Source organism: Trichoderma harzianum, assembly GCF_003025095.1.
Source record: "Trichoderma harzianum CBS 226.95 unplaced genomic scaffold M431scaffold_22, whole genome shotgun sequence".
NCBI lineage: Eukaryota > Fungi > Ascomycota > Sordariomycetes > Hypocreales > Hypocreaceae > Trichoderma > Trichoderma harzianum.
In genome coordinates this window covers 247,226-272,299 of record NW_020209270.1, presented here as the reverse complement: position 1 = coordinate 272,299, position 25,074 = coordinate 247,226, and the positions used below count along the sequence as shown (strand labels likewise).

The 25,074-nt window shown below is 50.2% G+C and overlaps 11 protein-coding genes across 11 annotated transcripts; 6 read left to right on the top strand and 5 right to left on the bottom strand.

Moving 5' to 3' along the window:
• Positions 1–384: 384 nt before the first annotated feature.
• Positions 385–1,685, bottom strand: M431DRAFT_487322 (hypothetical protein; the record flags this gene model as incomplete). Its single annotated transcript, XM_024916462.1, has 2 exons — positions 385–1,407; positions 1,479–1,685. 2 exons carry the CDS (start codon positions 1,683–1,685, stop codon positions 385–387), a joined length of 1,230 nt encoding a protein of 409 aa, XP_024768556.1.
• A 1,910-nt stretch (positions 1,686–3,595) lies between these two features.
• M431DRAFT_98795 (hypothetical protein) lies at positions 3,596–4,841 on the top strand (the record flags this gene model as incomplete). The annotated part of the gene is made up of 2 exons (XM_024925086.1): positions 3,596–3,684; positions 3,794–4,841. The coding sequence occupies 2 exons, from the start codon at positions 3,596–3,598 to the stop codon at positions 4,839–4,841; spliced, it is 1,137 nt and encodes a 378-aa protein (XP_024768555.1).
• Positions 4,842–5,381: 540 nt separating this feature from the next.
• M431DRAFT_10552 (hypothetical protein) lies at positions 5,382–6,505 on the bottom strand (the record flags this gene model as incomplete). Its single annotated transcript, XM_024911583.1, has 3 exons — positions 5,382–5,629; positions 5,718–6,394; positions 6,489–6,505. The coding sequence occupies 3 exons, from the start codon at positions 6,503–6,505 to the stop codon at positions 5,382–5,384; spliced, it is 942 nt and encodes a 313-aa protein (XP_024768554.1).
• A 1,229-nt stretch (positions 6,506–7,734) lies between these two features.
• Positions 7,735–10,507, bottom strand: M431DRAFT_513394 (hypothetical protein). The gene is made up of 5 exons (XM_024920012.1): positions 10,012–10,507; positions 9,702–9,946; positions 9,315–9,637; positions 8,933–9,250; positions 7,735–8,871 (listed from the first exon to the last, which is right to left on the bottom strand). Exons 1-5 carry the CDS (start codon positions 10,161–10,163, stop codon positions 8,101–8,103), a joined length of 1,809 nt encoding a protein of 602 aa, XP_024768553.1. The 5' UTR covers positions 10,164–10,507; the 3' UTR covers positions 7,735–8,100.
• A 1,959-nt stretch (positions 10,508–12,466) lies between these two features.
• M431DRAFT_21039 (hypothetical protein) lies at positions 12,467–14,438 on the top strand. Its single transcript, XM_024913445.1, has 5 exons — positions 12,467–13,035; positions 13,091–13,130; positions 13,189–13,256; positions 13,334–13,769; positions 13,860–14,438. Exons 1-5 carry the CDS (start codon positions 12,850–12,852, stop codon positions 14,297–14,299), a joined length of 1,170 nt encoding a protein of 389 aa, XP_024768552.1. The 5' UTR covers positions 12,467–12,849; the 3' UTR covers positions 14,300–14,438.
• Positions 14,439–15,129: 691 nt separating this feature from the next.
• On the top strand, positions 15,130–16,424 carry M431DRAFT_500794 (hypothetical protein; the record flags this gene model as incomplete). The annotated part of the gene is made up of 3 exons (XM_024917953.1): positions 15,130–15,267; positions 15,338–15,572; positions 15,628–16,424. 3 exons carry the CDS (start codon positions 15,130–15,132, stop codon positions 16,422–16,424), a joined length of 1,170 nt encoding a protein of 389 aa, XP_024768551.1.
• Positions 16,425–17,675: 1,251 nt separating this feature from the next.
• On the bottom strand, positions 17,676–18,598 carry M431DRAFT_99056 (hypothetical protein; the record flags this gene model as incomplete). The annotated part of the gene is made up of 2 exons (XM_024925108.1): positions 17,676–18,216; positions 18,285–18,598. The coding sequence occupies 2 exons, from the start codon at positions 18,596–18,598 to the stop codon at positions 17,676–17,678; spliced, it is 855 nt and encodes a 284-aa protein (XP_024768550.1).
• Positions 18,599–20,039: 1,441 nt separating this feature from the next.
• Positions 20,040–21,168, top strand: M431DRAFT_546207 (hypothetical protein). Its single transcript, XM_024921205.1, has one exon. The coding sequence runs from the start codon at positions 20,487–20,489 to the stop codon at positions 21,105–21,107; it is 621 nt and encodes a 206-aa protein (XP_024768548.1). The 5' UTR covers positions 20,040–20,486; the 3' UTR covers positions 21,108–21,168.
• M431DRAFT_487315 (hypothetical protein) lies at positions 20,043–20,396 on the top strand (the record flags this gene model as incomplete). The annotated part of the gene is made up of 1 exon (XM_024916461.1): positions 20,043–20,396. One exon carries the CDS (start codon positions 20,043–20,045, stop codon positions 20,394–20,396), a length of 354 nt encoding a protein of 117 aa, XP_024768549.1.
• An 84-nt stretch (positions 21,169–21,252) lies between the features above and the next one.
• Positions 21,253–22,455, bottom strand: M431DRAFT_535296 (hypothetical protein; the record flags this gene model as incomplete). Its single annotated transcript, XM_024920952.1, has 2 exons — positions 21,253–21,490; positions 21,576–22,455. The coding sequence occupies 2 exons, from the start codon at positions 22,453–22,455 to the stop codon at positions 21,327–21,329; spliced, it is 1,044 nt and encodes a 347-aa protein (XP_024768547.1). The 3' UTR covers positions 21,253–21,326.
• A 365-nt stretch (positions 22,456–22,820) lies between these two features.
• On the top strand, positions 22,821–24,729 carry M431DRAFT_546205 (hypothetical protein). The gene is made up of 3 exons (XM_024921204.1): positions 22,821–23,104; positions 23,153–23,622; positions 23,688–24,729. Exons 1-3 carry the CDS (start codon positions 23,017–23,019, stop codon positions 24,570–24,572), a joined length of 1,443 nt encoding a protein of 480 aa, XP_024768546.1. The 5' UTR covers positions 22,821–23,016; the 3' UTR covers positions 24,573–24,729.
• Positions 24,730–25,074: the final 345 nt, after the last annotated feature.

The window sequence follows — 25,074 nt, the reverse complement described above, 5'->3', positions numbered from 1 at the left end:
GAAACCACAAGAAGAAGAAGAAGAAAAGTTCCACCAATTCGCCGTTATTATTCACAAAACTTTCAAAGTTGTGATGTGATGCGCCACCGGGGAGTAGGATTAAAGTAAGGTAATCGTGTAATTGTAATTGTTGACTGGAGTTGGTATATGAGAGAACCAGTCGGGGGTCATAAATTCGTAAACCAAGATTAGGTACGAAACAAAAAGAAGGGGGTATTTATCATACGACAAAGGAAAATGTAAAAAAAAAAAAAAAAAAAAAAAAAAAAAAAAAGAGGACGTTCATCTAAGTGCTTGAGGCAAGGAAAGGAGGCAAGAAGAGATTTTGAGAGAGGGTATCCGGGGCTTGAAACAACGCTTCTCAGATAAGATGTTGATCAAGCATTATGCAGGAGGAGGGTTGACAACGACTACTGCAGCTGCGGCGGCGGCTGCGCGAGCTTCCAGTCCTCGCCTCTTGGCCAACAGGCTTTTAAAGGCACCGAGAAACTGCACCAGCGACTCCTCGTCGGGCGTGCAGAAACGATATGATTTCTCTGCCGTGATAATCTGGAGACAGTGCGTCTTACTCCTGCTGACAGGGTCGGTCTCTACGACATTGACAACGTCAGACACCTCGAAGATGACCTCTGCAGCGTATTCCGACTCGTCTTTGTACAGGACCAACTGTCGGGCGCGCAACACTCCCCACATGTGCTTCCACTGGCGCACGCCGCGCTTGGTTCGCTGCATCCACAGGGAGCCTTGCCAGACGACGCGTTCAGACTCCTGCTCGGCGGTCACGGCGCTGACTTGGCTCGCTGAGCGGCCGCCTGTTTCGGGTCGCTGGCCAGGCATGATGGGTTGTCGAGGCTGCGTGGCAGGCAGTGGTTGGACGGCCAGGTTCTCAAAGGAGGTGCCCTGTGCGCGTGGGATTTCGGTGTCGGAAAAGTCAGAGTAAGAGAGCATTTCGTTGCCAGACAAGCCAGAGGATTCCAACGTGTAGGACAAGCGACGATTTGATCCCATGAATTTGGGCGCCGAAGGATCGAGAATGCCAATGTTTTCGGGGGAGCTTGAACATGCATTGTAGATGTGGTGTCCCCAACCGTCAGGAGCCCCAGGGGACAGTATATGCGCTCCAGGACTGCCCATGTACATTTCCTCCTCCTCTTCGTCGAGCCTGGCGATTTTGCGAATTGAGTCGACCCATTCCTGCGCGTCCTGCGGCGTGGGGGCGGCGAAGTGAAAGTTTCTTGACGGAGAAAAGAGGCCAAACAGGTTCTTGCGCTTGTGTTTGGGGTCCTTGAGGATGGTCACCGCGGAGAGGTCTGACAGGTAAAGGTGGTGACGGAGCTTGGCCTCCTTGTCGTCCTTGTAGAGGGAGATGCCATTCGGTCGCAAGACAAGATACACCGTCTTCCAGTTCTATCGCGGCGCAAAAAGAAAAACGCGTTAGCACGAATGCTTTTGGATTCAAAATCACGGACGCGACATACCTTTGTCTTTTGGGTGCGCTTCTGGACACATCCGCTCTTGATGACACGGTCAATTTCAAAGCAGCCGTTCTGGTGCACGGGAGCGACCGTCGTATCCAGGGGTAAGCGACTGCGTCGGTTAAGGGCATTGTTTTCGCTGGAGCCGCGGGCAGCAAAGGCCGCCTCTTGGGGCCTCGTTTCTCCCTGTCGAGGGGCAGCCATAGCCATGCTTGGCAAGGATGTTTATGTTTTTTGCGTCCTCTGGCAGCAGATCAAAGTCAAAGCTTACAGTCGAGGTCGAAGTATGAAAGATGCGTCTTCGATGGGAGTCGGTGTGTGGAGCCGAGGGGCAGTGGGAATGTCGATCGGATTTGGTCGTTAGTCGTCGTAGGGGTAAACAAGCTTGACAAGCTGTTGCTGTGTATATATAAAAGACAAGCTGGATCTAAGACAGACAGAGGCAGCCGTTGAAGAGGGAGGCGAAGCACCAAAAGTAGAAAAATAGCAAAAGGTGGCCGCGGCCAGATGGAACCGCAAGGACAGGACAGGTGTTGTAGGGTCGGGTGATTCGAGCACCTGGAGATGCCGTATTCGTACTTGGTTGTAAGCCTTGCGATCAAATGGTGGGCAGCGCAAAAAGAGGAAGCCTAGAAGTGAGGCTGACAGCGACGGTTACAGGAAATAAGTAAGTACGAGCACTGCAACTGAGAGCGAAAGCGACGTCTTTCCCCAGGACTTAAGCGCGTGGGCGATGGAAATAGAAGCATTGATGCTTTGGGGAATGCAGGCGTCTAGTGCTCAATGCAATGCTGAAGGAGGTTCGTTGCGGTTTCAGCTTCTGAGGCGCCGTGTCGAGTCGAAGCGATGAATGACTCTCGCCTTGCCGCAAACGCACAGGGATCAGGGGGCCAGTGATTGGCTAATGCGGACGGGCGACGAGATCAGCGATTGAGGTAAAAGGGGATGGACGGATGAAACAAGAAACAGGGCCTGGCCTGGTTGGTGGGCGCCTTTTTTGTTTTAGTATGCAGACACTCGATGCGTTGGCGGTTGTTGTTTGGGAGTTGATGTTGGTCCATTGGATTTCACTGTGATGAATACTGGATTCAAAGTTGGATTTATGATCAACAGCGCCACACGGTGGCCAAGGATACGCGGCCTTTTTGACGTCACAGGGCTGCCAACAAGCGCTGTCCACGGCGGCAGTTTTAGGCTCGAGAGCGCTGGAACGAGGCTTGCGAGACTCGAAGGGCTGCGCCTCTGGAAAGACACGCAACGCCGAAACTCTGTCCTCGATTGTGGCTGGATCGGATCGGAGCAAAGGGCCAACTGAAATGTTTCCGCTCCGACTTTGAGTCTATCTTGACTTTCAGTACGGAGTAAGTACAGCTATTAGAGTTGCTAGCCGCGATATGCAACATGCAACATGCAACATGGAACTTGAAATGTTGCGCCGGGCCAATGCATTGAATGCAAAGCCCACAGAAACAAGGCATGGGGGCACCCGAAGCGAGCGCTAGAATCAATGCGCTATGGGTGCATGATTCGTCTCGGTAGATGGTTGGACAGGCAATTACCGACAGGGGGACCGAAATGAAGCGTGTTGCTGCTACTTGCTGCTACCCGGCAACGCCATGCTGAGTTGGGAGTTTTCACAAGAGGTGAAACAAGAAGACGAATAAAGGGAGAATGATTCAGGAAAAATGGAAATAGTGGGATTTAAAAGAATAAATAGAATTGAATTAATTAGTGATGGGAGTTGGGGGTTGAGAGTGTAACATGGAAAGAGAACATTAAGTGCAGCAATGAACAGCATCAATTCTGCTTACCTCAGTCGCTCTCAGGTTTAGTTAGTGACCCTCGCCTTGGCAGCGTTGACTGCAAAAAAAATCTCGCCACATGTTACACTGTCTGCATGCAAAATTGGATATACGAGTACTTGCAGCTCATCCCATTCTCTACATACTAGAACCGCATACCAACCTTGTAGCTGCAACAACTCAGCCGGTCGACAAAGAGCCATCATTTATTTTCAGAAGCGCTCTTCTCTTGTAACACTCTCTTGAGCGAGTCTGCAGCCACCCACACCCAAACTCCTCCACACGCTTTACTCTCCTCTATTTCACAAGCTCCCCATAATGGCGGGATCACAACCCCCCAGCCGGCCATGCATGCGCTGCAAGAAGCCAGATGCCGCATTTGAACTGCGCAATGTTGCAACCTGCCAGTATGCATGACTCACCCCCCTCATGACAACAACTCATATACACCCTTTACTTATACACGTAATGCAGGGATTGCTTCATCGACTATGTCGACTCCAAGGCTGTCAAAAGATTCACCGTTCTCCAACGAGAAACCAGAACTTCTACAAAGCCCGAACCCCGGAGATATGTCGCCGGCCTTTCCTTTGGACCCTCATCAACCGTTCTCACTCAGATCCTTGACAAGACCGCCCAGTATCATGCATCAAGAAAGGGATCATCGCCCTTTGAGCCTCTCATCGTCCATATCGACACAGACCTCTCCGCCCGCATTGACTCTCAAGATACCCCTGCACAGAGACTTCTCGCCAAGTACCGCGAGAGATTCCCCAACGTCTCGTTTGAGTGCGTGCATCTGAGCAAGGTTCTTAGTGTCAAGACGATTGACTGGACCACGATACCCGTTCCTGAAGGCGGAAACGACGCAGAGCGGCTACAGCTCTTCTTTTCCTCGTTGCCGTCTGTGACTTCACGCGCTGACAGTCTCAGGCTGTTTATCCGCCATCTTCTCCTGGATGTTGCTATACAGAGGTCTTATTCTGCTTTGCTGTTTGGCCACAGCACCACTGCGCTGGCCGCTCTGACCTTGTCCGAGGTCGCAAACGGCAGAGGCTTTGCCGTACCCTGGCAGATCAACGACGGACTGTTCACCGTCTGCACTTACCGGCCGAGTGCAGATCCGGCTAGTAGTACCGGGGAAGCAAGCCAAGAAGATGCCAAGATCCAGTTTCCCATCTACTATCCCCTGCGAGAGATTCTCAAAGCCGAAGTCATGACATATCTTGGCACGACACCCGCCGTGCAAGAGCTAATCCCTTCTGCTGATGGAGCATCGTCCAGTGTTGTGTCTCACAAGGACCAGAGCATCGAGGAGGTCATGGCTCGGTATTTCGATGGCGTGGAGGGGCCTTATTCGGGCATTGTGACCAATGTCGTCCGCACGGCGGGTAAGCTAGACCGGCTTGTTACAGAGCACTATTGTCGCCTATGCGGCATAACCCTGGACCAGGAGGGCGATTCGACGTGGGCTGGTGAGCTGGGGGATGACTTGACAGAAGATGCCGTGAACCCTGATACGGGGAAGCTGTGTTACGGATGCAAGCGCTCCATGGGTGGATAGTGGTGTTAATCTCGAAACAAAGGGGGCTCGAAAGAAGGAAAAGAATAGAATTCGAAGTAACGACGAATGAAACAAAACAAGGCGGAGGAATCAAGAATAGATGAAGTTTAGAATATAAAAAAAGAATATAAATTTCAGCAGCGTCGGTGCGCTCAGATCTATTCATGAAGACTACCAACTCCAGTGCAAAAATCATGCCGCCTTGAGCTTTTCCATTATTCCGCCCAATGCCTTATTGCCCCCCCCCTCTCTTTCCAAGTTGTAGGAGACACCCTGAAAAAATACTCCTTGTGATCTATAAACCAGAGCAGTCGCTCCTGAAAGATGTACAGCATACAAGTCATATACTACTAGGTACTAAGTAGTAAAAAGTATAGTACTACCAGTGACTGTATGGTATGCGTGATGAAATAACAAGCCTGTTGTTAAAAAAAAAAAAAATAACAGGACCGGCACAGTGGGGGGAAACCAAAAGCAAACCCCCTGAACTTTGTTTGTGACGCCAGGGCCTCTCGGATTTAGAGGCGCTCTTCCTTGAATTTAGATGCGCTCTTCCTCGTCGTAGCCTAGCATAGGCAGGATGCGGTTCTCAACCTTTCTCACCAGCTTGGCGGTTTGTTCGGCCAGGGAGAGGGTCAAGATGGTGTGTGGCAGGATGCGGGCCAGATGGGGGATGAAGCCCTTGTAGATGGCGAAGATGCCCTCCGTTCGGATCGTCTTTCCGAGACAGTCGAAGATGCCGCTGTAGAGGTTGCCGTGCTGGTTGTACAGACGGGACATGATTGTGTCTGCGTGGGATATATATGTTAGCTGCAAAGGACTTGGACAGACAAAAGAAGAAGAGAGAAATGGGTAAGGACAAGTAGATGTACTCACCAGGGGGATGCATGACGCAGCAGACGACGAAGCCGCTGACTGAAGAGCTGGCCAGATGCAGCGCCGGGCCCTCCTCCATGCCGGCGTGCTTGACCAGCTGTCTCTTGGCCAGGAAATACGTGGGCAGCTGGACGGAGCTACCGAAACCAGTCCGCACCATGGCGGCGGTGATGCCCCGGTACAGGCCGAAGAAGCCCTCGCTCTTGTAGATCTGCCTCAGCCCATCCCAGGCATTGCGGTAGTTGTGCTGCGTCCCCACGGGCCGGACGGGCGAATAACTCTGCAGGCGGGTCTTTACGAGGAAGAAGGGGCTCCCCGCAGCGGCGCCGATGATGCCGGACGAGGCGCCGCAGAGGACGTTGATGGCGAGGTTCTGGGCGTTTTCGTCGCGGAGGAAGAGGCGCGACATGCCCTTGCGCATGGGCTCGTAGAATCCCAGGCGGCAGCCGTTGAGCAGCACCTGGTAGATGTAGGCGGCGCCGAGGCCGCGGTAGATGCCGCGGATGCCTTCGTTCTTGACGATGACGCTGATGCCGTGGATCGGGCCGCGGTAGTACTGGGGCTGGGCGCCCTTTGTCTGCAGCTCGCCTTGGAGTTGTTGGCGGATCTTGAGGACTTCGGCTGGGTGGGTGACGGTGACGGCGCCGCACGCCGCCAGAGCGCCTGCGGCGAAACCGCTGGACAAAGAGAGAGTGTTAGTTGTGAAGTTGAAGTTGAGTCGCGTGGACGAGTTGTGTAAGTAAGAGTCAAGTCGCAAAAGATGTAACGTACCCGATTGTGGTGGACATTGGCGCTGTCGCCTTTCGCACAGCTTGCGAGGCCTCTGTTTCTTTTACCGCCTGTGTTACAGTATTACAAAAGAATAAAGAAAAACACCAACAGTAACAGGTAGAAAGGAAAAAGATGTAGAGCCTAAACGATGCGGGTTAAAAGAAAAAAAGAAGGGTGTTGGGGAGCTGCAGGAACGGATTTCGATTTTTGGTGCGAACGAGACCCGATGACGGCGGCCCGGCTAGCAATGGCAACAGCTTTGCAACGCAACCCGACCGGGATCCCGCAGGTGGAGTAGAAAACGAATTATCTCGCTGTACTTAAGTAAATGCTTAGTTTTTAATGAGGGGGCCGCAATTGAAGCCGTAAGCCTAATTGTGTCGTGGGAAGAGGAGGGTGTTAGGAAAAAAAAAAAGGGTCCCGAGAGCCACAGTGGCCGAAGAACGGAGATTCGGAAGACCTGGGGAAAGTTGAGTTTGGCGCCGGTTGGGGAATCTAGGCGGTTCAGGGACCAATTGAGGAAAATGAAGAGGAAAGGATATCAGGTAAGCTGACGCCGAAGGGATGAAAAAGCCGAAGGAAATATTACTGTACTGTCGCGGCTGTTTTATTTTGACGACAGGAGGAGTGATGAGACTGAGATGCGGATGGCGGAGGACGGACTCCGAACTCTTCTTATTCATCATCTAGGCCTATCTTTTTCCTTTTCTATCTTTATCTTCAATTCCATCTCGTCGCCATTTTCCTATACGAGATAAAGGGCTTAAAAAGGCGCCACCGGTCTGACCGATGCCGTAACGCGGCCGAGTGCAAATCGCCCAAGATTGGCTTTTTTTGACAGGCTGGGATGGGATGCAGAGCGTTTTCCGCATGGGGGGCGAAGAAAGGCTTGAACAGTACGAGGATAGAGTAGAATAGTATCTTAGATTGGATCCTTGCGGCCCTCCACTCCCCGCAATCTCCCGCGATTATTCAGCGTCGCTTTGATTCGATGATAAGTTTCGTGGGGTTTTAAAGTGAGGGCTGGTCGGATAATTATGTGTGCTAAGACATTGTTTCTTCCTGGTAGCGGACTTGACTTACGGTTGCGCCGATGAAAGCCGCTGGGCTGGATGGGGTAGCGGTTTATCGGTAAACTTGCAGAAAGAGTATGCAAAGGGGGAATATGCCGTCAGTCAGTGTATTGCAGCTTTCATATAGTATTGCTGCAGTGACAAAAAGCCGAACAACTGGACGTTGAAGCTGGGCGGATCTCGGTGGCCGATGGCTATGTGTGTGTGTATTGCTGAGGGCATTCCCACTCCCGAGTGCCGCGAGTAAACGAGAGGGAGCGTCAGAAGATCTAACGGCAGCTTATCTATAAGCTTGTCTTTTTTCATGAATTGTATTTTATGGAGAGCAAGGGGAATAGTACCGAGTAATCGGATTACGAGGCCATTGCCATGCTATTACTCATCCCACCATGACGCCTCGCTACTTGGTATGTAAGTGCATGTAATTCCGATGATATATACGGGCAAAATGATATCGGCCAAATCCCGCCGTCTAATCTTGTTGAACCCATTATTTAAAGAATAGAAGAACGATATGGAAAAGAAAGTCTGATCGTCACTTAATTTGGTACTCTTGGCGCAACAGCCCGCCAGAATGCACATCTCTCGCCACGGCCTCCCTCCCAAGTTTTCGCATTAGCTAGGCGAAACGTATTGACAATGCCATCTCCATGGCGAATATAATAACTCAGCTCATCCGTCACAGTCAGCAGTGTTACTTCCCCGCCAGTTGTATTGAGATTCATAAACGTTGGGTTCTGCTCGCTATACTGCGGCCACGATATCATCCCCGGGTGCTTCGCATCAACAGGCACCGTAGCATTCTCCGCTCCAGCAGTTGCGTCGTCGACAGAAATGACAGGACTCCCGCTGACGATGAAATTGCCCCATATCCTGTGAAAGCTGTGCCGGAAGCTGGGATTGGGAAAGCCGCTGCTGGCAAAGTAAGCGCCGAGATCCGCGCCGTGATATGCCGGGTCGAGCGAGTACTGATACTTGTACGCGCGGCGGCCAGAGGTCGGCGAGCTGAAGGCTTCGGCGACCCACTGGGACGGGCACTGGAAGATGGATTCAGCGGCGACGTTGAAGGCCGTCTGCTGGATGCCCGTGGCCATGCCCGAGACGGTGTTTGCCGTAGGGCCGGCGTCGCCGTTTGTGTCGAAGCGAGTTTCGTTGTCGCCTGGCTGGGCGGTGGCCGTGTTGTAGATGCGATTGAGGGATAGGATGTCGGAGGTGGTTAGGTGAGGGAGGGTGGAGGAGATGAAGGCGTCGAATTGCTGCTTGGTTGTGATGTTGGGATTCGTCAGGGGAACGCCCTCATCTGCATTGGTCTGTCGAGCATTAGCATGGAAACGCGGCACCTAAGTATCATAGAAAAGGGTCTCATCGTACTCCTATTAAAGCAAGCTTGCCGCTGACTTTGCCGCATTGAAGCTGTTCCGAGGGTCGTTGTCGGATCATGTCATCGTCGATGACTGGGAGCCAGGCGAAGCTTCCAAAGTAACCCTTGGAGGTCGATACGAGGCCACTGGCATTTTGAAGGGTATCTGTATCTGCGGCGACAAGGCAGTGGAATACGCCCGAGTGTCGCTTCACAGCAGCCGAATTCTTTCCACAGCCAGCGGCTTCGGCAAAGTCGTTGTAGTGACCTGTGGAAATATTGCTGTCGAAGGGATAAATGGGAGGGACATAGTTGCTCGCCAAGATGAGCTGGAAAGCATCAGTAATGAGCTATCGTCATAAGTAAGAGTTGGGGGTTTTTAGAAACACGTACGTTGTTGAAGAGTCCAGATTCTTTACCTCCATACGCCAATGACTGATACATGACAGATCCCGCACCAGATGATTCACCACCCAGCGTCACGCGTGTTGGATCGCCGCCAAACCTGGAGATGTGCTTCTGAACCCATTCGAGGGCGAAGCGCTGATCCAAGAGTCCGGCGTTGAGCTTGCCGTGCTTGTGAACTTCGGCTGAAGCTAACTGGCCGAATGCGCCGAGGCGATACTGGATCTCGACGACGATGAAGCTGTTGTTGTTTGTGTTCATCATGGAGCTGGGGTCGTAGGTGGCGGCGAAGACGGAGTAACCCCCGCCATCTTTGTGGTTTGTTCAGAGTCAGCTTCGTTCAATGTGTGACTCTTGTGATGCTTTCATGCTTACGGATCCAAACAAGGACTGGTAGATTCTCAGCTTGTGGCGGAGCGTAGACGTTGAGATATAGACAGTCTTCATTGCCGGGATTGGAGTTGAAACCGTATATCAAAGGCACGCCAAAGGCCCCCGACTGAGGGCACCAGGGAGGCTGATCTACGGCTTGAATGACGCGATTTGGGGTCGTAGCCTTTGGGGGCTCTTGGGGAGCTTGCCATCGCAGTCTGCCTACTGGGGGAGCAGCGTACCGGATGCTATGGAGTAGTGAGTCTTTTTGTTCTTGTTTTACTCATGTGTAGAGAGAGAGCTTGATCCGTACCTTTTCCATATGTTCAGGTCGGTAGTGGCGTTGTAGAGACCCTCGTAGACGGCGTACCCCAAGTCAACTCGAGGGCGAGGCGCAGGTTTTGGCACTGCTTGTTCTGAGACTGTGACCAAGGCGAGTAAGACGAAGCTGATGAGCCTCATCATGGTGAGGTTTTTCTCGACAAATGGCTATCTACTCAAGAAATTAAGAATGAGAGAAGAAGAAGAAATTTTCAAAAACATGCAGGGTTAAGAGAAAGAAAGAGACACAGAGACGGCCTCAGACGGTCTTCATCGAGTGGTTCGCCAGCTGGCAGATGTGCTCACACACAGAGCATTGAGTTTTGTTAAATCTGTATTATCTAACGGCACGGCACGTTGTAAACTCTAAACGATGCGCCCATAAATGCTGATACACTACATGCACTGTAGCACCAAGTACCGCGGTATCACGCTGTTTAACAATATGAAAACGAGTTGCGCGAAAGCAGCCGAAGATTAAATTGGATGCATAGAATAGGGGATGCCTGAGGCTTGCTGTTGGATGCTGTGTTGGATGTTGGACGCATCCATGTGGTTTTATGCACATGTTTCATTTCGGCACGGCACAGGTCAAGAAGGAAGCTGAAAATGCGGATGCTTGCGGCTACATGTGATGTGCTAGTTTTCGTGTTGTTACCGTGACATTGGAAATGTCGATGCTAATCCCTGTGCCTCTGTTCCGATGGTGGAGTGGGAAAGATTCTGGATCTCTAATCTCTGGATTCTGCAGGGGGCCGAAGCTTTAACACCCTCAAATGGATGGCGGACACAGGACAGGGATTTGAATCGGTGATGTTGCCTGTTACATTTAAGAGTGCAGATGATGGAGTCTCTTGTCCAGAGAAGCATGACTGATTCAGGGCAGCGCACTTCAGGGCCCAGTCAGCTGGTGTGTGTGGTTGAAAGGGCGACTGAGACATCTTGAAAATGGATTGGCTGAGATTTGTTCATTTCCCCTCGGTCACAAATCGGATTCACGAGATATCGTCTCAGAAGCTCAGAAGACCAATAGTAGCAGGATCTGTACATGTAGGCATTCCGCAGCTGAACAACCTACCATGGACGCATGCACACAAACGTGCAAATAGCGTGGCGATTCATATGGGATCCTACATGTGCTTTGTGCGAGGCGAAATCCGACCTTGTAAGGGCTTGTACCGGTACTCATCCTACTCGATAACACACATGCACACTTTATTGAACTTGACGTCGTATTATCGACTCTGGCTAGTCTGGCTTGGGAGTCGTCTTACATGCATGGATGCCCAGGATTATCGTTCTGTCCCACACTTCCGGGGCATTCTGTAGTAATAGATGATACACAGGCTTCTTACAAAGAGGGTGGCTTTCTGTCTTCAATGTTCTTATCGATCTACTGGTATACATGTTTGTTTGGTTAGTTGGTTGGCTGCCCATCTGTGGTGGTTGCAGCTGGTTGTTGGCTTCTCAAGGTTGCCGGCTGCGTGCTGGATAGAATGGCACCTATGGTGTGGTAAAAGACGATAATGCAACGCACCAGTGTTATTGTATGTATGAATGAGTGGGTGTGTAGAGCCAAGGAAGAGACATGCTTGATTCTTCTCTGTCGCTTCTCTTTTGCTTCTTTTTTTCGATGCTATGTTCTGACATACACCGATTAGAAGAAGGGTTAGACCTGAAAATGGTAGAAGAAGCACGGAGAATGATCCAAGGTATCGAGACTTGCCCTACCATGCTCAATGCCGTATGATCGCCTGCATCCTTGTATCCTTGCATCCATTTACGTAGCACGAAGCTCCCGAGTCCAGTTACAACTTCTTACACACATTGTTTGCTTCAGCATATGTGACTTAAATTCCAATCTATGATCGCCGTGGTGTCTGCAATTAAGATTAGGCGCATTGACGTTACAGATTGAGTAGGGAATCAAATGGTGAGGAGCGGATCTGGTGACCATAGGCACAGTTACTGTATGCAACTTGATGTGACGCCTGGTGGTGTTGGATCAATTTGCCCCCCACCCATCGTGCCGATTTAACAGTAAACTGCTGATTCGACGTACATCTTCTTTTGTCATTTCTCGAATTCTTCCATCGCCTTGCTCTGGCTTATGCTGCAGCAGAGCCTTGCCAAACTGGTATTCGTTGGGCATCCTCCATACCAGTATGGCGGCATCTAAGTGGACGGATCGATACGTGAGGAGCAAAGAGGATCCCCTTGGGTGGTGGTACCGCTGAGTGGGCTGGCAACGAGCATCATGTATCTGTACGGGCTTATACAGAGCAGAGAGTGGTGGATTTTGATCTGGGAGGGTGATATCGCATGTGTGCTGCATAATAAGTCAGCCATACAATGATGCTTAACTACATTTCCGTTGATGTAAAGAGTGGCCTACTGCAGCCTTGCGCATCGCCTTGCTTTTCTTTTCTTTTTCTTCTTTTCTCTCCGTATCTTTTCTGTCTCTATTCGCTCGCGCATCTCTCACTCCTTTTCACAGAGCTTTTCCATCGATATTATCATGCGTGCTTGACTCTTTGTGAGCATGACATTGTGTCAGTGACGCAGCCAGCCGGCTGGTTGGTGCTGCTACTGTTACGAGCTGTCGACCAACCGATTAGATATCCCCCACGCAACCCGTATGGCGAGGATTTCCTTCAGATAGCAAGGCATTTGAAGAATGCTGCTCTGAATATTTATATATATAACAGTATATATGTCACTGCGTGGGGCAGTGGCTGCTTATGCTCCCGAGCTGTCAACTCTTGAACGACGACACAGCGTCGTACAACGCAGGAACAAGAGAAAAGAAAAAGAAAAATAAACGCTCAAGATGGCGACGAATTCGACTCTGAGTCCGGAATACTTGGCCGAGTCCAAGACGGGCTTGGTCACGACCATGTATGCGATTCCCATTGCGCTCGAGGCGCTCAGCACTGGGTGGCGGCTATGGGCGTCAGCATCTGCACAGTCGGGATTTTGGTTTTCATTTGATGACTATCTCATGCTTTTTGCGACGGTATGGCTTCAAGATGTCATTGAAATCATGAAGAGAGCTAACGAGGGTTTTGAAGTTGGTGGCGATGACTGTGTGCGTGCTTGGGATTGTATATGGTAAGTTGAAAGTGATGCTATGGCCTGTAAGAGCACGGGGACTGATCTTACTATGTAGGACCGCCGAATGGACTTGGACGTCATATAGAGGCTCTATCAAAGCACCAAGTACAACAGTTTCTCAAGGTAAGGCCTCTTAGCTCTCTTGTGCTGATATTAAAAGAAAATTGCTACTGACAACCATCACTTCATCTACCCAACAGGGCGACTACATCTTTAGTCACTTCTACGACATTGCCATCGCCTTCACAAAGCTTTCCATCTTGGCCCTATATTACCGCATCTTTGTTACTCGCAAATTCAGACTCATAGTCCTCGGCACTGCCTGCTTCGTGATCGTCTGGGTCATCGTCATGGAGGTGACGCTGGGCTTTGGCTGTCGGCCCATCAAGGCATGGTGGGGTGAGGCAAAGGGAAAATGCATCAACAAGGAGGCCTTTACGTATTTTACCAACGTGACGAACATGGTAATCGACTTGTGGGTGTTCTTGATGCCGATCCCCGTGATACTGGGACTTCAGGCGGCCAAGGAAAAGAGGATCATCCTGTGCCTCATGTTTGGAGTTGGACTGGTAGTATGTGCGATTAGCGCGGCGAGGCTATCGTTTGTATTTGGAGTCGCGTCTGCTGATTTTACATGTAAGTCTTGATCTCTACACCTTCTCATTGCCAACCAGCCGTGTAAGGGGCAAAATGATGTCCAGAGCCTAACCAACGGTATTACCATAGGGAACGAGGCGTCTCTGGGAATCCTATCGGCCTGGGAGCCCTGCTGTGCCATTCTATGCGCAAACTTCCCCCCAATATACCGGCATCTCGTCATCATCAGCGAATTCCTCCGAGCCGGTGTCCGGAACGTGACGCAGTGGACGGTGACGCAGTCCCGGAGCGCCGCAACGGGCGTCAGCTCCGATCGGCACGGGGGTTCCAAGGGCAAGGGCGAGGTGCAGCATCACGACTGGGCCAAGCTGAATCACAGCGATGCTTTTACGGGCGAAACGAACCGCACCGTTACGGAGGTGTCTGCGCAGGGACCGCCGAGCGATGCGGTTGAGATGGATGGGATGAAGGTGGGAGGGATCATGGTGGAGAGGGCGTTTACGCAGGTGAGCGCGCAGGATGTGGAGGCGGCGTGTTCGTCAAGGGATATAGAAGAGGGAAAAGAATGAGATTTCAGTTTGCAAAACGTTTCACTTTGTTTTTACTAGAATAGATATCTGTATATAATAGGTCGCGGCGGTCATCAGCACAGCGACTATGGTGGCGCCGTAGTAGATATGGCGGAAACAATTTCATCTACAGGTTCATAGTTTTTATATACATATCAATGTTACTTCTTTCTTCTAAAAACTGATGTTGATAAAGAAATATTTATACTGAGCCCTATGTGCGGTTATTTAGAAAAGGCGATGATATACTCATATGTGTGAGTGTGAAGGACTTATACGGGGATGCTCCTCAATGGTGCTGAAGCTTGATGTAGCCAGGTATTTACTGTGATGATGGCCAACTAAACCATGATAAACAGATTCATTCATATCAGTTATGTAATAATTACTTTAAGATAATGTTAAACGATAAGTAAAACTTACATGAGCTCAACTGTCAGCATTCTGTACTGTATGTCCATCTTCCCGTGCTTCTCTCTCACCGTTGAGCGGCACGTGCTTTGGCGTCGAAATCGGCCACGCGAAAAAAAATACCCCAGAAGCGTGACGTCGTCGCTCTAGCAAAAGCTCTAGCAAAAGCACCGTCGCAATTTCACACCTCCAACACACTCACACAATCACAGCTACATCCAATCTTCTCCTCCACCCGCCACTCAATTCGTCACCGCCAAACCTCGAAATCGCACTTTATTGCTGCAATTCCTCTTTCCGACCGCTAAAAGAGCACCTGCGTCGCTACAGCGGCCTCTGTGGCCTCGGTCGGAAGACGCACCGCGTCATCGCAGCGTGGCTTCAGCTTCAAAGCTCCGCTGATTCGGCGACAAAACAAAATGGCTTCCACGCCCATGGACCTCGATCTGCCCGCCAGCTCAAATGGCTCTCCAGCCCTCAGCATCTCGAGGAATCTGGCCGCCAGCGCGCCCGTGTCAAATCTCAGCGACGTCGTGGCCAGCTTCCGTCCGACAAAGGTCCGTTTGTTTTGCTACCGCTGTATCGCCAAACAACCAGTGCTGACGTGAATTGGCTCTTCATTTTTAGCTTCTACGTCGCGATGATATCAAGGATGGACGGCCTCAGCCTCGGGTGCTCTCAATTGACTACGATGACGACGGCGAGCTGCTCATGACCTCGGCCAGCGATGAGACAATCCAGATCTACAACGTCCGAGAGGGACGACATGATAAGAGCCTGCTCAGTAAGAAATATGGTGTCAAGCTGGCAAAATTTACACATACGAGGTCCAGCATAATATACGGCAGTACCAAACAGAACCGTAATAGCAATCCCTACCATCATCCTGGCCCTGTTCGCATCTAATCACTCTCTAGACGCCATCCGATACCTCGCTACTCACGACAACTCCTTCATTCGCTACTTTGAAGGCCACGATGCCGCAGTCACAGCACTTGCCGTACATCCCGGTAGCGACAACTTCATATCCTGTTCACAAGACAACACCGTCCGGCTTTGGGACACACAGACGAAACATTGGCAGGGCCAGCTCTTCCTCCGATCGCCGTACCTTGCCGCCTATGATCCTTCCGGGACAGTCTTTGCTGTTGCGTGCCCCAGCAGCGGCTCTGTCCTATTGTACGACGTTAGAAACTACGACAAGGCGCCGTTTACCACCATTGATATCGTGGAGCAGTGTCGTGGAGTCGATTCTCAGTGTCTTGTAAAGGGGTGGACCAAGCTCGAGTTTTCCAACGATGGCAAAACTATCCTTGTGGGAACAAAAGGACGAGGACACTTCCTTCTCGATGCTTTCCAGGGCAATCTGAAAGCCTATCTTCGACGGCCCGCGGGTGGGACGCGTCGGCTTGCTCCGGGCGAGAACCTTGCCGCAAACGGCGCCGCCCCGGCTCCAACCGATCCTGGAGCATTCGAAAGCAGCGGCGACTGCTGCTTCGCACCAGATGGACGATATGTGCTCAGTGGTGGAGCTAAACAGGACGTGCTGGTTTGGGACACACTGAAGCAGCCGGCAGAGAACAAAGTGCTGGATCCAACATGGACGCTGCCTGATAAGAGAGAGGCAGCGGTGCTGGCTTTCAACCCGCGGTTCAACTTTTTCGCGACAGCAGATCAAGATTTGGTTCTTTGGCTACCAGACCCTCACGCATAGAATGCGAGTGTCGCTGCTTTAAAGAAACGTGTGTAGAATCGGCGGCCTTTTTGTTTCGATTCTTGGATCGAGGTTCGATATAAGAGGAGAATATGAATGGGGCCATGTAGATACCCGACGTCATGTAGAGTGGCTTATTCGACAGGATCAGCTGCTTTACGACTGTCTTTTGAACATGTACATATATATAGATGCGCTTCAATCACCAATGAATGAGTGGGTATTAATACTTGCTCTATAACTATTAAGATTACCTCTCAAACTCTTCATTTACTCTTACATCCTGTAACCATCTTCTCATTGATCACGCTGTTGCGCTAAAGTTAACACCACCCATGGACGCCCAAATTTGATCCCAAAACTCGCACTCTGTAAAATCCAACTCGGCTGGTGCAATGCTGTCCTGAATGTACACTCCTTGGTTTGTGTGCGCATCAAAGCGAGGCCATTTCAGACTCTTCGTCTCTGGATCTCCTCGTTCGGCCAATGCTGTCCATGCCGCAATCATCGAAGCGCTTATCCTACGATCCTGCTTCGACGCACTACACGTACCATTTCCAAAAGGCTGGTTATTCATAATTCCAAAGACAAAGGGTAGTTCAGCCGTATGCGTGCTTCCAAAGAACGGGGCGAGATCTGCCGAAGGGAAAGGCTGGCCGTCTTCGTCGAGCCAGGGACAAGAGAGGGTGCGGTTGAAGCGGTATGCGTAGGCTGGGGCTTTAGCGGCGCGGAGGGCTTTGTAAGCGGGACAGTTGAAGCTGGAGACTGTGGTGATGTGCGTGATTGCGGCGACGACGGCGAAGGAGGTTGAGCCTGTGGTGTTGAAGAGGGATAGGGGGTATGCTTTGGAGATGGAGGAGGAGGAGGGGCCCCATTGGGAGAGGAAGTCTGTGTAGTTGGATTCTGCGAGGACGTTGGATGAGGAGGAGAAGTAGACGGGGAGGGTGAGGAGGCTGCTGTCTAGTTCGTCTGTTTGGTGATGTTAGTATTTTTGTGTTTTGTCTTGTTTAAGGGGTTGTCTGTTGACTTACTTTGACCGATGATGATGGGTACTTGGGAGCCGACTGATAGAGGTTGATGCTTGATGATTTCGCCGTCGAGGACGGAGGAGTCGAGAGATGTGATGTTGGGAAGATCGATACCCAAGACGGTGGCGAGGAGGCCGCCGTTGGTGGTTGGATCGAGAAGCGCGGGGGTTTGAGAGTGAGCCTTGATAAGGTCTTTGACAGACTTGGATTGTAAACAGCACAGCTAAACAGGTGGCATTGTCAGTTTGAAGGGCTTCATATTGAGAGAAGGGTGTGGACTTACATCGTCTGAACGGCAGTTGAGCGTCTTTGCGTAACTTTTCCCCGTATACGTGGCTGTCTTGTAAGGAGCTACATCTTGGCCTCCTCCAGACTCCATCACCGCAGCAGAGATCAAATGCTTTGCCTCGGGTAGTGTCGAGACCACAAATGTATCATCTGCGCCGGCACTCTGGCCGAAGAGCATCACTTTGGTCGAGTCACCCCCGAAGGCTTTGATGTTGTGTTTCACCCAAGTGAGAGCAGCGAGATAGTCCTGGATAGCCATGTTACCCCTGATACCGGCGTCTGGTAGTGCTAGGAAGCCGAGAGGACCTAATCGGTAGTTGAATTTGACTACGATGGCGTCTGTGGCTAGGTTACAGGAGTCGTAGAGAGGGTAAGTGATGGCTCCTCCGTCGTTGCCGCCGCCGTAGGCGAAGACTTTGACGGGGAGAGATGATTTGAACGTTGCGTGTGGAGGGACGTAGACATCGAGGTATAAACTAGAGGTTTGGGATTAGTATTGGCATGGTATGTTTTGTCATGCTGTAAAAATTCGATGATGGCTTACCAGTCTTCTGATAGGGGAGTGTCTGTCACGTCGAATGCGGATCCCCATTGGATACATGCGGGTGGTGGTTTTGTCGCATCTAAGTATCCGTTTGGGTATCGACCGTTGAATAGTTCTGGGGGCATAAACCTTCGATGGCCGACGGGTGGATGAGCGTATGGAACGCCTTGAAATTGTTTGACTGGAGTGTGTTTGCATGTGTTTCCCAAGATTGTGCCTGAGGAGAGATGGACAGTTGGGGGTAGAGGGTGAGAAGCTGCAGAGATGAGATCTGCGACGAGCAAAAGACTTGCTAGAGTGGTCGAGTGAAGCATTGTGATAACTTATGACTCGACTCGTTCGTATAAGTGAATGATAATGAAGAGATGGAGACGGGAGTAACAGCTTTCTCATTCACCTATTGTTGAGATGCTGCGTGCTCTATATAGAGGTTGAGCTATTACTCTTTGACCCCTGAACTACACCAGCCCATCTTCGGGCTGGCACTCAACCGCATTAATTTGTTTGCATGAAAACTGCTTCTTTCAACTAGGTTTACAACAACTAGACTACGTAACTAACGCCTAGAATCTCAGTGAAATGTAATTGAAGGGTCCGTGATCAGCATCAGCCACTGAAGCTGACATTGACCGATCTGGAAACATTTCACGATGTGAGGTCCTAGCGTTGCCTAAAAGGGCTACCTATTGCGATATAGGGCTGTGTTTTGAAGGGGCAAAGTCGAGATGGAGACGCTAAGCTCTTTGATAGCTAACCCAGCTGCTGCTTTGAGTAACTGGGGGTGGCTCGAGCTGAGACGAACTAGAGGTTGATGGAGTTTGTAAATAGAGTCGTGCATCACGACTAATTTCCATGGTGTTGTCGAATCGAAATGCTGTATGGAGACTAGGTCTGTTGGTTGTCTCTGAATGCGCTCATTTTGATGGAATATTTGATGACTGGACAACGGTACTTGTAACAGCTGGTAGGTATTGGCTTTAGGAAATGCCATTCGAAGACTCCCGTCCCTATTTTCTTGTTATCATTGTTGAACAGGGGTCAATATTACAGGGGTTGTAGCGCTGATCTACTTTAGCTGAGAGCTGGCTAATAGTTGTGTAATTACTTCATGCAACTTCGCTCGACATTGCATGTGTCTTACAATTCAAGGTGGAGTGATTTAACTTGACTTTGTGTACCGAAACCTGTCGGTAGTTGCGAAAAATATCTACAACTAGCTGTTAGTTGAACTTCGGCTTATAATAGCCAGGTTCTCTCCCATCTTTGACTCGACACATCCACCTGACCCGTAGGCAACTGTAGGCTCTCTGATGACCCCATGAACAAACTAACAGAAGCCGACATTTAAACTACATGTACATACTCAAGTGAACAGGGGCATAAGAGTTGACAAAATCTGAAGGTTTCCAGCCCATGGCCATCTTCGCCTTGTTTTCCCTATATTCATGCACAGACTTGACTTTCATTGGAGGAGCGGTGGATGAAGGATTGCTTGTAATTAGGCAGCAAAAATATTGGCGGCGATGGGCTGCATTGAGCCCAATTCATACCCTCCAATATAATATTAATGAGACCCCGCATGTTACTGATTCCCAAGAATCAGGCTGCCGGTGGATTCTGCACGACAATGGATGTCGCTTTATGAATTGGTCTGGTCCTGAACACCTCTCGGATACATCTTGATCTCAGGACACTCTATCATTCTCAATAGCCTCAGAATAACCAGATACGACTATGGAACAAGAAACAAGAGACAGAATGACTTACGAAAGCTATACTGTTGCGGTGATATGCGCCATGAGCTTCGAAATGAGCGCTTTTCGTTACATGCTGGATAGAGAGCACCCTCGCCTGCAGAGAAAAGAAGGCGATAACAATACTTATGTTTTAGGCGAATTATACGGAAACAAAATTGTACTTGCATGTCTCCCTGGGAATCAAGGAAAAGGATCTGCAGCAACTGTGGCAACCAATTTGGCGCGAACATTTCCTGCTATAACATTAAGATTTCTCGTGGGAATAGGTGGAGGAGTGCCGAGTAAGAAGCATGATATCCGTCTGGGTGATGTGGTTGTGAGCATGCCTAGCGGACAATATGGTGGCGTGGTGTAGTATGATCTGGGGAAGAAGACAGATTACGGCTTCGTTCTCAAAGGGTTTCTGCAGCCTCCTCCGCCGTTGTTACGGAGCGCAGTCGAGGCTATGCGCTCTGATCATCTTGTTAGTGACAGCAAAATCGAGGAATTCATCTCTCAGATGCTGCAGAAAGGGCCACGCCTATCCGACTACTATCAGCAACCTTCCACCAAAAGCGACATCTTGTGTACGAAAGGGTATTCTCATGAATTTAACCAACCTAATTGTGACCGATGCGACCGTGAGAGAGTTGTTACCAGAAGTGTCCGCCGGTTTCCTGGGCCTGAGATACACTATGGACTGATTGCCTCTGGAGACACGGTCATGCGGAGCAGCAGTAGCAATACCGCAAGTTATTTCGAGGATGTGCTCTGCTTCGAGATGGAGGCAGCGGGACTGATGACGGAGTATTCCTGTCTTGTCATCCGTGGCATCTCGGATTATGCGGATTCCCACAAGAATGATAAGTGGCAATGTTACGCGGCTGCGACGGCGGCTGCTTGCACAAAAGAGCTGCTTTCATATCTACAACCTAATGAGAATGTGTCGGCGGCGGCGGCTTCGTCTTTTCCTTTGACAAGAGACGATAGGCCGGTACTAAATAAGACTTCTCATTTTTCTGGATCAGGTATTCAGCACACGGGAGCTGGAACTTTCTCAGTTGGAGGCGACGTGAATATTGGCTGAGCAGATGTATGTAGCTATTGTATAACTATCTCGTCTTTATAATCGATTAAAATCCCTTGATAAAACAACTTCCATTACCACTTTTTGCATGCGCAGGTCGCAATCAACAGACACTAATACTAGGTTTAAGCAACATTTGGATGTGCTCAGGAGGTATCTAGATACGTATACTATGGAATCTATCTATCTCTTACTTTCCTCTCCCTGGGAGACAAGCAATCACTCTTGAGAGCCAAGTGCAAGATTATGATAAGTTCCAAAATATCCTACCGAGAGCGTCACCTTGTTTTCGAACCATGACAAATCCGTGGCAGGCAACCGGCTGGAGCCTTCTGAGAAAAACTTGTTGATTCTTGTCGCTAACCATTTAGGATTCTCGTCGGCTACATTACGATTAGTTTCACGAATACAAACAAGAGTCTGGGGGGTTAGGGGAGGAAAGGGGGTCAAGCCCCATGCAATACGCACCAATCCAGTGTCCTGCTTTGGGTACAACATCAACCTCCAGATTGTCAGATGCTGGGCTAAAGATCTGCTGGAGAACCGAGGGAATTCCAAAAGAAGCTTCCCCTCCCAACGCTAGCAAGGGCATGCTGAGCTTCTTCTTCCCAAAAGAACTTTTGAAGAAGGCATTGTCCGCAGCCACTGTCTGGGAAGTGAAGGGTCCCAGCATAGCGCGCAAGAAACCAGGCTTGGCGATTGACGACGTGTATTGGTTGACGATGTCCTCGGGAATAGACGACGCGCCTGAATAGCTCCCGTGGTAAAAATACCACTCTATAAACAGCTTTTCTTTGCCGGATATAAGAAACTCGGCAAGGTCCTGAACCTGGAAGAATGCCAGTTGAGAGTTTCCGTACAAGTCCCAGTAGGGCGCGGGATTGGCCGCTGTCTCGTATCCGTAGCCTGGCAATGCATATTCGCTGACGCCGAGCTTCTTCACGAGCGACGGATACTTGATGGCCAGGGCAGTGGCCGCGCCGACGCCCTTATCGTGGGAGAAGACATAGGCGGAGGTGATGTTGAGAGAATCCAGCACGCCCTTGAGGTCGTCTGCCGATACCGAAGAGCTGTAGTTGCCATCCGGTGGGATCGAAGAGTCTCCGGCGCCGCGATTATCTGGGGCGATGACCGTGAAGTTCTCGGCGAGCAACGGTCCAACTTCGCGCCAGGTGAGGCTGAATTGAGGGTTCCCGTGGACCAGAAGCAATGGGGGACCTGATCCAGCATAGCGAAAATGGATGCTCACATCCTGCAGCGTCACGCGACCGTGATTCCAGTCGTCCCAGCTTGTAAGAGCTGCTGCAACTGTGACAAAGGCTAGTGAGACGAATGGCCTGCCAAACATTCTGGACCGCATGGTGTGATGGTGATGGGAGTCAAATTAGAACACTCTCTGGTTGTATCTTAGCTAATGAGTAAAGTAATTACCTTGAGAGTTGATATTGATAGCATCAGGCAGTCGGGAACTTTGATACAGATATATATACACTTATATATGCACGTATATACATGTATATGCCGTTGACATGGAGTGATCTCGGAGCGCTAAATCGCGAGTGACCTAGTCAGGTAATCTGCCCGTTTAGGAAAGTTTCGTCAAGATGCATGCGAGCTAAAGTAGCGCTCTTATTACTGATTGGTAATGCCTCAGCTAATAAGCCCCCTTACAGTTAGTTGCTCTGAACTTAAATAACATTGAAGATGATGGATCGGAATTACAACTACCTAAACTACGTGTACCTACATCAATATCAAGGTGCTTACATGCCTAGTAAGGAGTAAATTAAAAGCCTCCAGCCGCCTTTCCACAAATCAGTTGTTCTCATTATTATTAATATCACAGACCACCGCTTGGGAAAGTTCCCTCGAGGTGCATTGCTCTCATCTAGTTTCACCTCGGACCATTATGGGAGCTCCACCAACCAGTGGCTACTGTCAGACATGTCGGAAGAGAAGGGTCAAATGTGGCAAGTCCCCCGACACTTTACGAGATAGTTTTCGTTGACCGGACACTTATTGACTCGAGGTTTTGTTTCCTATAGACAAAGGAACTCCGGCGTGCCAGAGATGCATCAAGGCCGGGTACAGATGCAAGGGTTACGATCTGCCCCTGCGGATGCAGAATATGAGTATCGTGATGGAGGGGCCGGGAAGACATCGACTGGCCAGAATCCCGCACTTCAACCCTGATCCGTCACGCCAGCTGAGCCTTGTAGCTTTCAAGGACCACATATGTTTCACCTATCTCTTTGAGAACTGCAGCTGGGCTCATTGCTGGAGGCCAATGATCTCACTGACCAAACAAGATGCGCTAGGGCCGCTGGACTACAACTGTAGCTTGGCGCTTGCTTACGCGTATTTTGGTGTGAACAAGCACGAGAAGAAGTTGGAGACGGACGGGAGAATACTCTACGGGAAAAGTCTTCACGCGGTGAAGACGATTCTTGAGAGTGACGACAAACAAGAGATAGGAAGGACGACGAGCGCCGTCCTAATCTTGGGCCTGATAGCGGTAAATACCTGAGGCAGAATCGTTATCTCTGAATATAGACTGAACTGCTGACACCGCCTTGACAGACTGCACTCGATGATAACCCTTATATGAAGCATCACGATGGTGTCATACAGATTCTGAAGCGCTGTGGTCCAAGGCACTTTCAGCAGGAGCCACTGCTGACCGCTTTTCGACGAAGCCGGGGGATTCTAGTCTGCAAGTCCTTTGCGCTGCGGAGACGATGCTTTCTCGAAGAGCCTGAATGGAAGACGATACCGTTTGAACTCTGCGGCAAAGACTCATCAGATGAGCTCTTGGACATCCTGTGCGATATACCAGGCCAGGCAGAAGATTGCTTCTCCTCTCCGCCAAACATCGTGTCCGACTCCCACCCTTCACCAATGTGCCAAATCGCCCGACTTTCCAATCAACTGCGCATCTGGCGTCGCAAGTGGGATGAGGCGAATCCCCGCCTGGCCACCGGGACTTCGACTAACACGACGGGCTCAAAGAATGGCGTTGCAGAAACGCTGGCTTTCTACAACCTCAAGCAAGCAACCGAAATCTTCACATACAATGCCGCGCTTCTCTATCTGTCACAACTTCGAGACGCGATACAGGACGGTAGACGCTGGACAGGGCCTACTTCCATAGTCGAAATGGACTACATCATGAACATGACAAGAGCGAATCCTCAGTCTCCTCTCCTCCAACCGGATCCGGTTGTGTTCACGCTGCAGCCCGCGCTGGAAGCTGCCAACATCTTCCCTTATCTTTACCACTGCATGAGGACTGAAAAGCTCAGCGATGTTATGGTCATTTTGGCTCCTTTGGGTATCGTGTACTGTGCGCTGCAGAGTCGTCCAAACCTGCTTAGTAAAGTTGCCGAACAGTTTGAGATGCCGTTTATCAACGAGGTCGGATCAATGCTGCAAAGATACTCCTTCCCAAGCGCCCAAGCGGACTAGAAAGACCCTGAAGCACGAGCGAGCGTGGCCAAATTATGCAATACTGAATGGGGAGGCCCAGAATCCTCCTCTTGTAAACTCAACCGGCTCACTGAAATACATTTATCTATTCCTAATTCCCCCTTCAGGCCGCCGATCAGCTCCGGCGTTTCGAGTTTCAAGCGTCGGAAAGTATCCATCAGCAAGCATATCGGTGTCAATGAGGCCGGGATGCATGGCGACAGTGGTGACGTTGGGACGTTGGGAGCGGCAAAGAGATCCTGGGCTGGTGTCAAATAACGTTTCTCATTTTTATGGAATAGGTATGCAGCATTCAGGATTGGGAAATTAGTCGTCTGGCTGCGACATAAATATCAGCTGACAAGATGTATGGACATGCGCAGATATCTATAGTAGCTTTATTTAGAGAAGTGGGATATAGCGACGACTTTTGAGTAACGATCACGCCACGCCGAATCAAGTATTAACATCAAATCGGTGACACATCATACACGCATCATAC

What these genes read in the sequence shown, in the direction of transcription:
- M431DRAFT_513394 (XM_024920012.1), bottom strand. Translation starts at nt 10,163, where the DNA reads ATGATGAGGCTCATCAGCTTCGTCTTACTCGCCTTGGTCACAGTCTCA. An exon ending in ACCAGTCCTTGTTTGGATCC is followed by an intron (nt 9,638 to 9,701) that starts GTAAGCATGAAA and finishes CAAACCACAAAG; the next exon opens with ATGGCGGGGGTTACTCCGTC. An exon ending in AATCTGGACTCTTCAACAAC is followed by an intron (nt 9,251 to 9,314) that starts GTACGTGTTTCT and finishes GATGCTTTCCAG; the next exon opens with CTCATCTTGGCGAGCAACTA.
- M431DRAFT_21039 (XM_024913445.1), top strand. Translation starts at nt 12,850, where the DNA reads ATGGCGACGAATTCGACTCTGAGTCCGGAATACTTGGCCGAGTCCAAG. An exon ending in AAGTACAACAGTTTCTCAAG is followed by an intron (nt 13,257 to 13,333) that starts GTAAGGCCTCTT and finishes TCTACCCAACAG; the next exon opens with GGCGACTACATCTTTAGTCA. An exon ending in CGCGTCTGCTGATTTTACAT is followed by an intron (nt 13,770 to 13,859) that starts GTAAGTCTTGAT and finishes GTATTACCATAG; the next exon opens with GGAACGAGGCGTCTCTGGGA.
- M431DRAFT_546207 (XM_024921205.1), top strand. Translation starts at nt 20,487, where the DNA reads ATGCGCTCTGATCATCTTGTTAGTGACAGCAAAATCGAGGAATTCATC.
- M431DRAFT_546205 (XM_024921204.1), top strand. Translation starts at nt 23,017, where the DNA reads ATGGGAGCTCCACCAACCAGTGGCTACTGTCAGACATGTCGGAAGAGA. An exon ending in CCCCGACACTTTACGAGATA is followed by an intron (nt 23,105 to 23,152) that starts GTTTTCGTTGAC and finishes TGTTTCCTATAG; the next exon opens with ACAAAGGAACTCCGGCGTGC. An exon ending in TAATCTTGGGCCTGATAGCG is followed by an intron (nt 23,623 to 23,687) that starts GTAAATACCTGA and finishes CCGCCTTGACAG; the next exon opens with ACTGCACTCGATGATAACCC.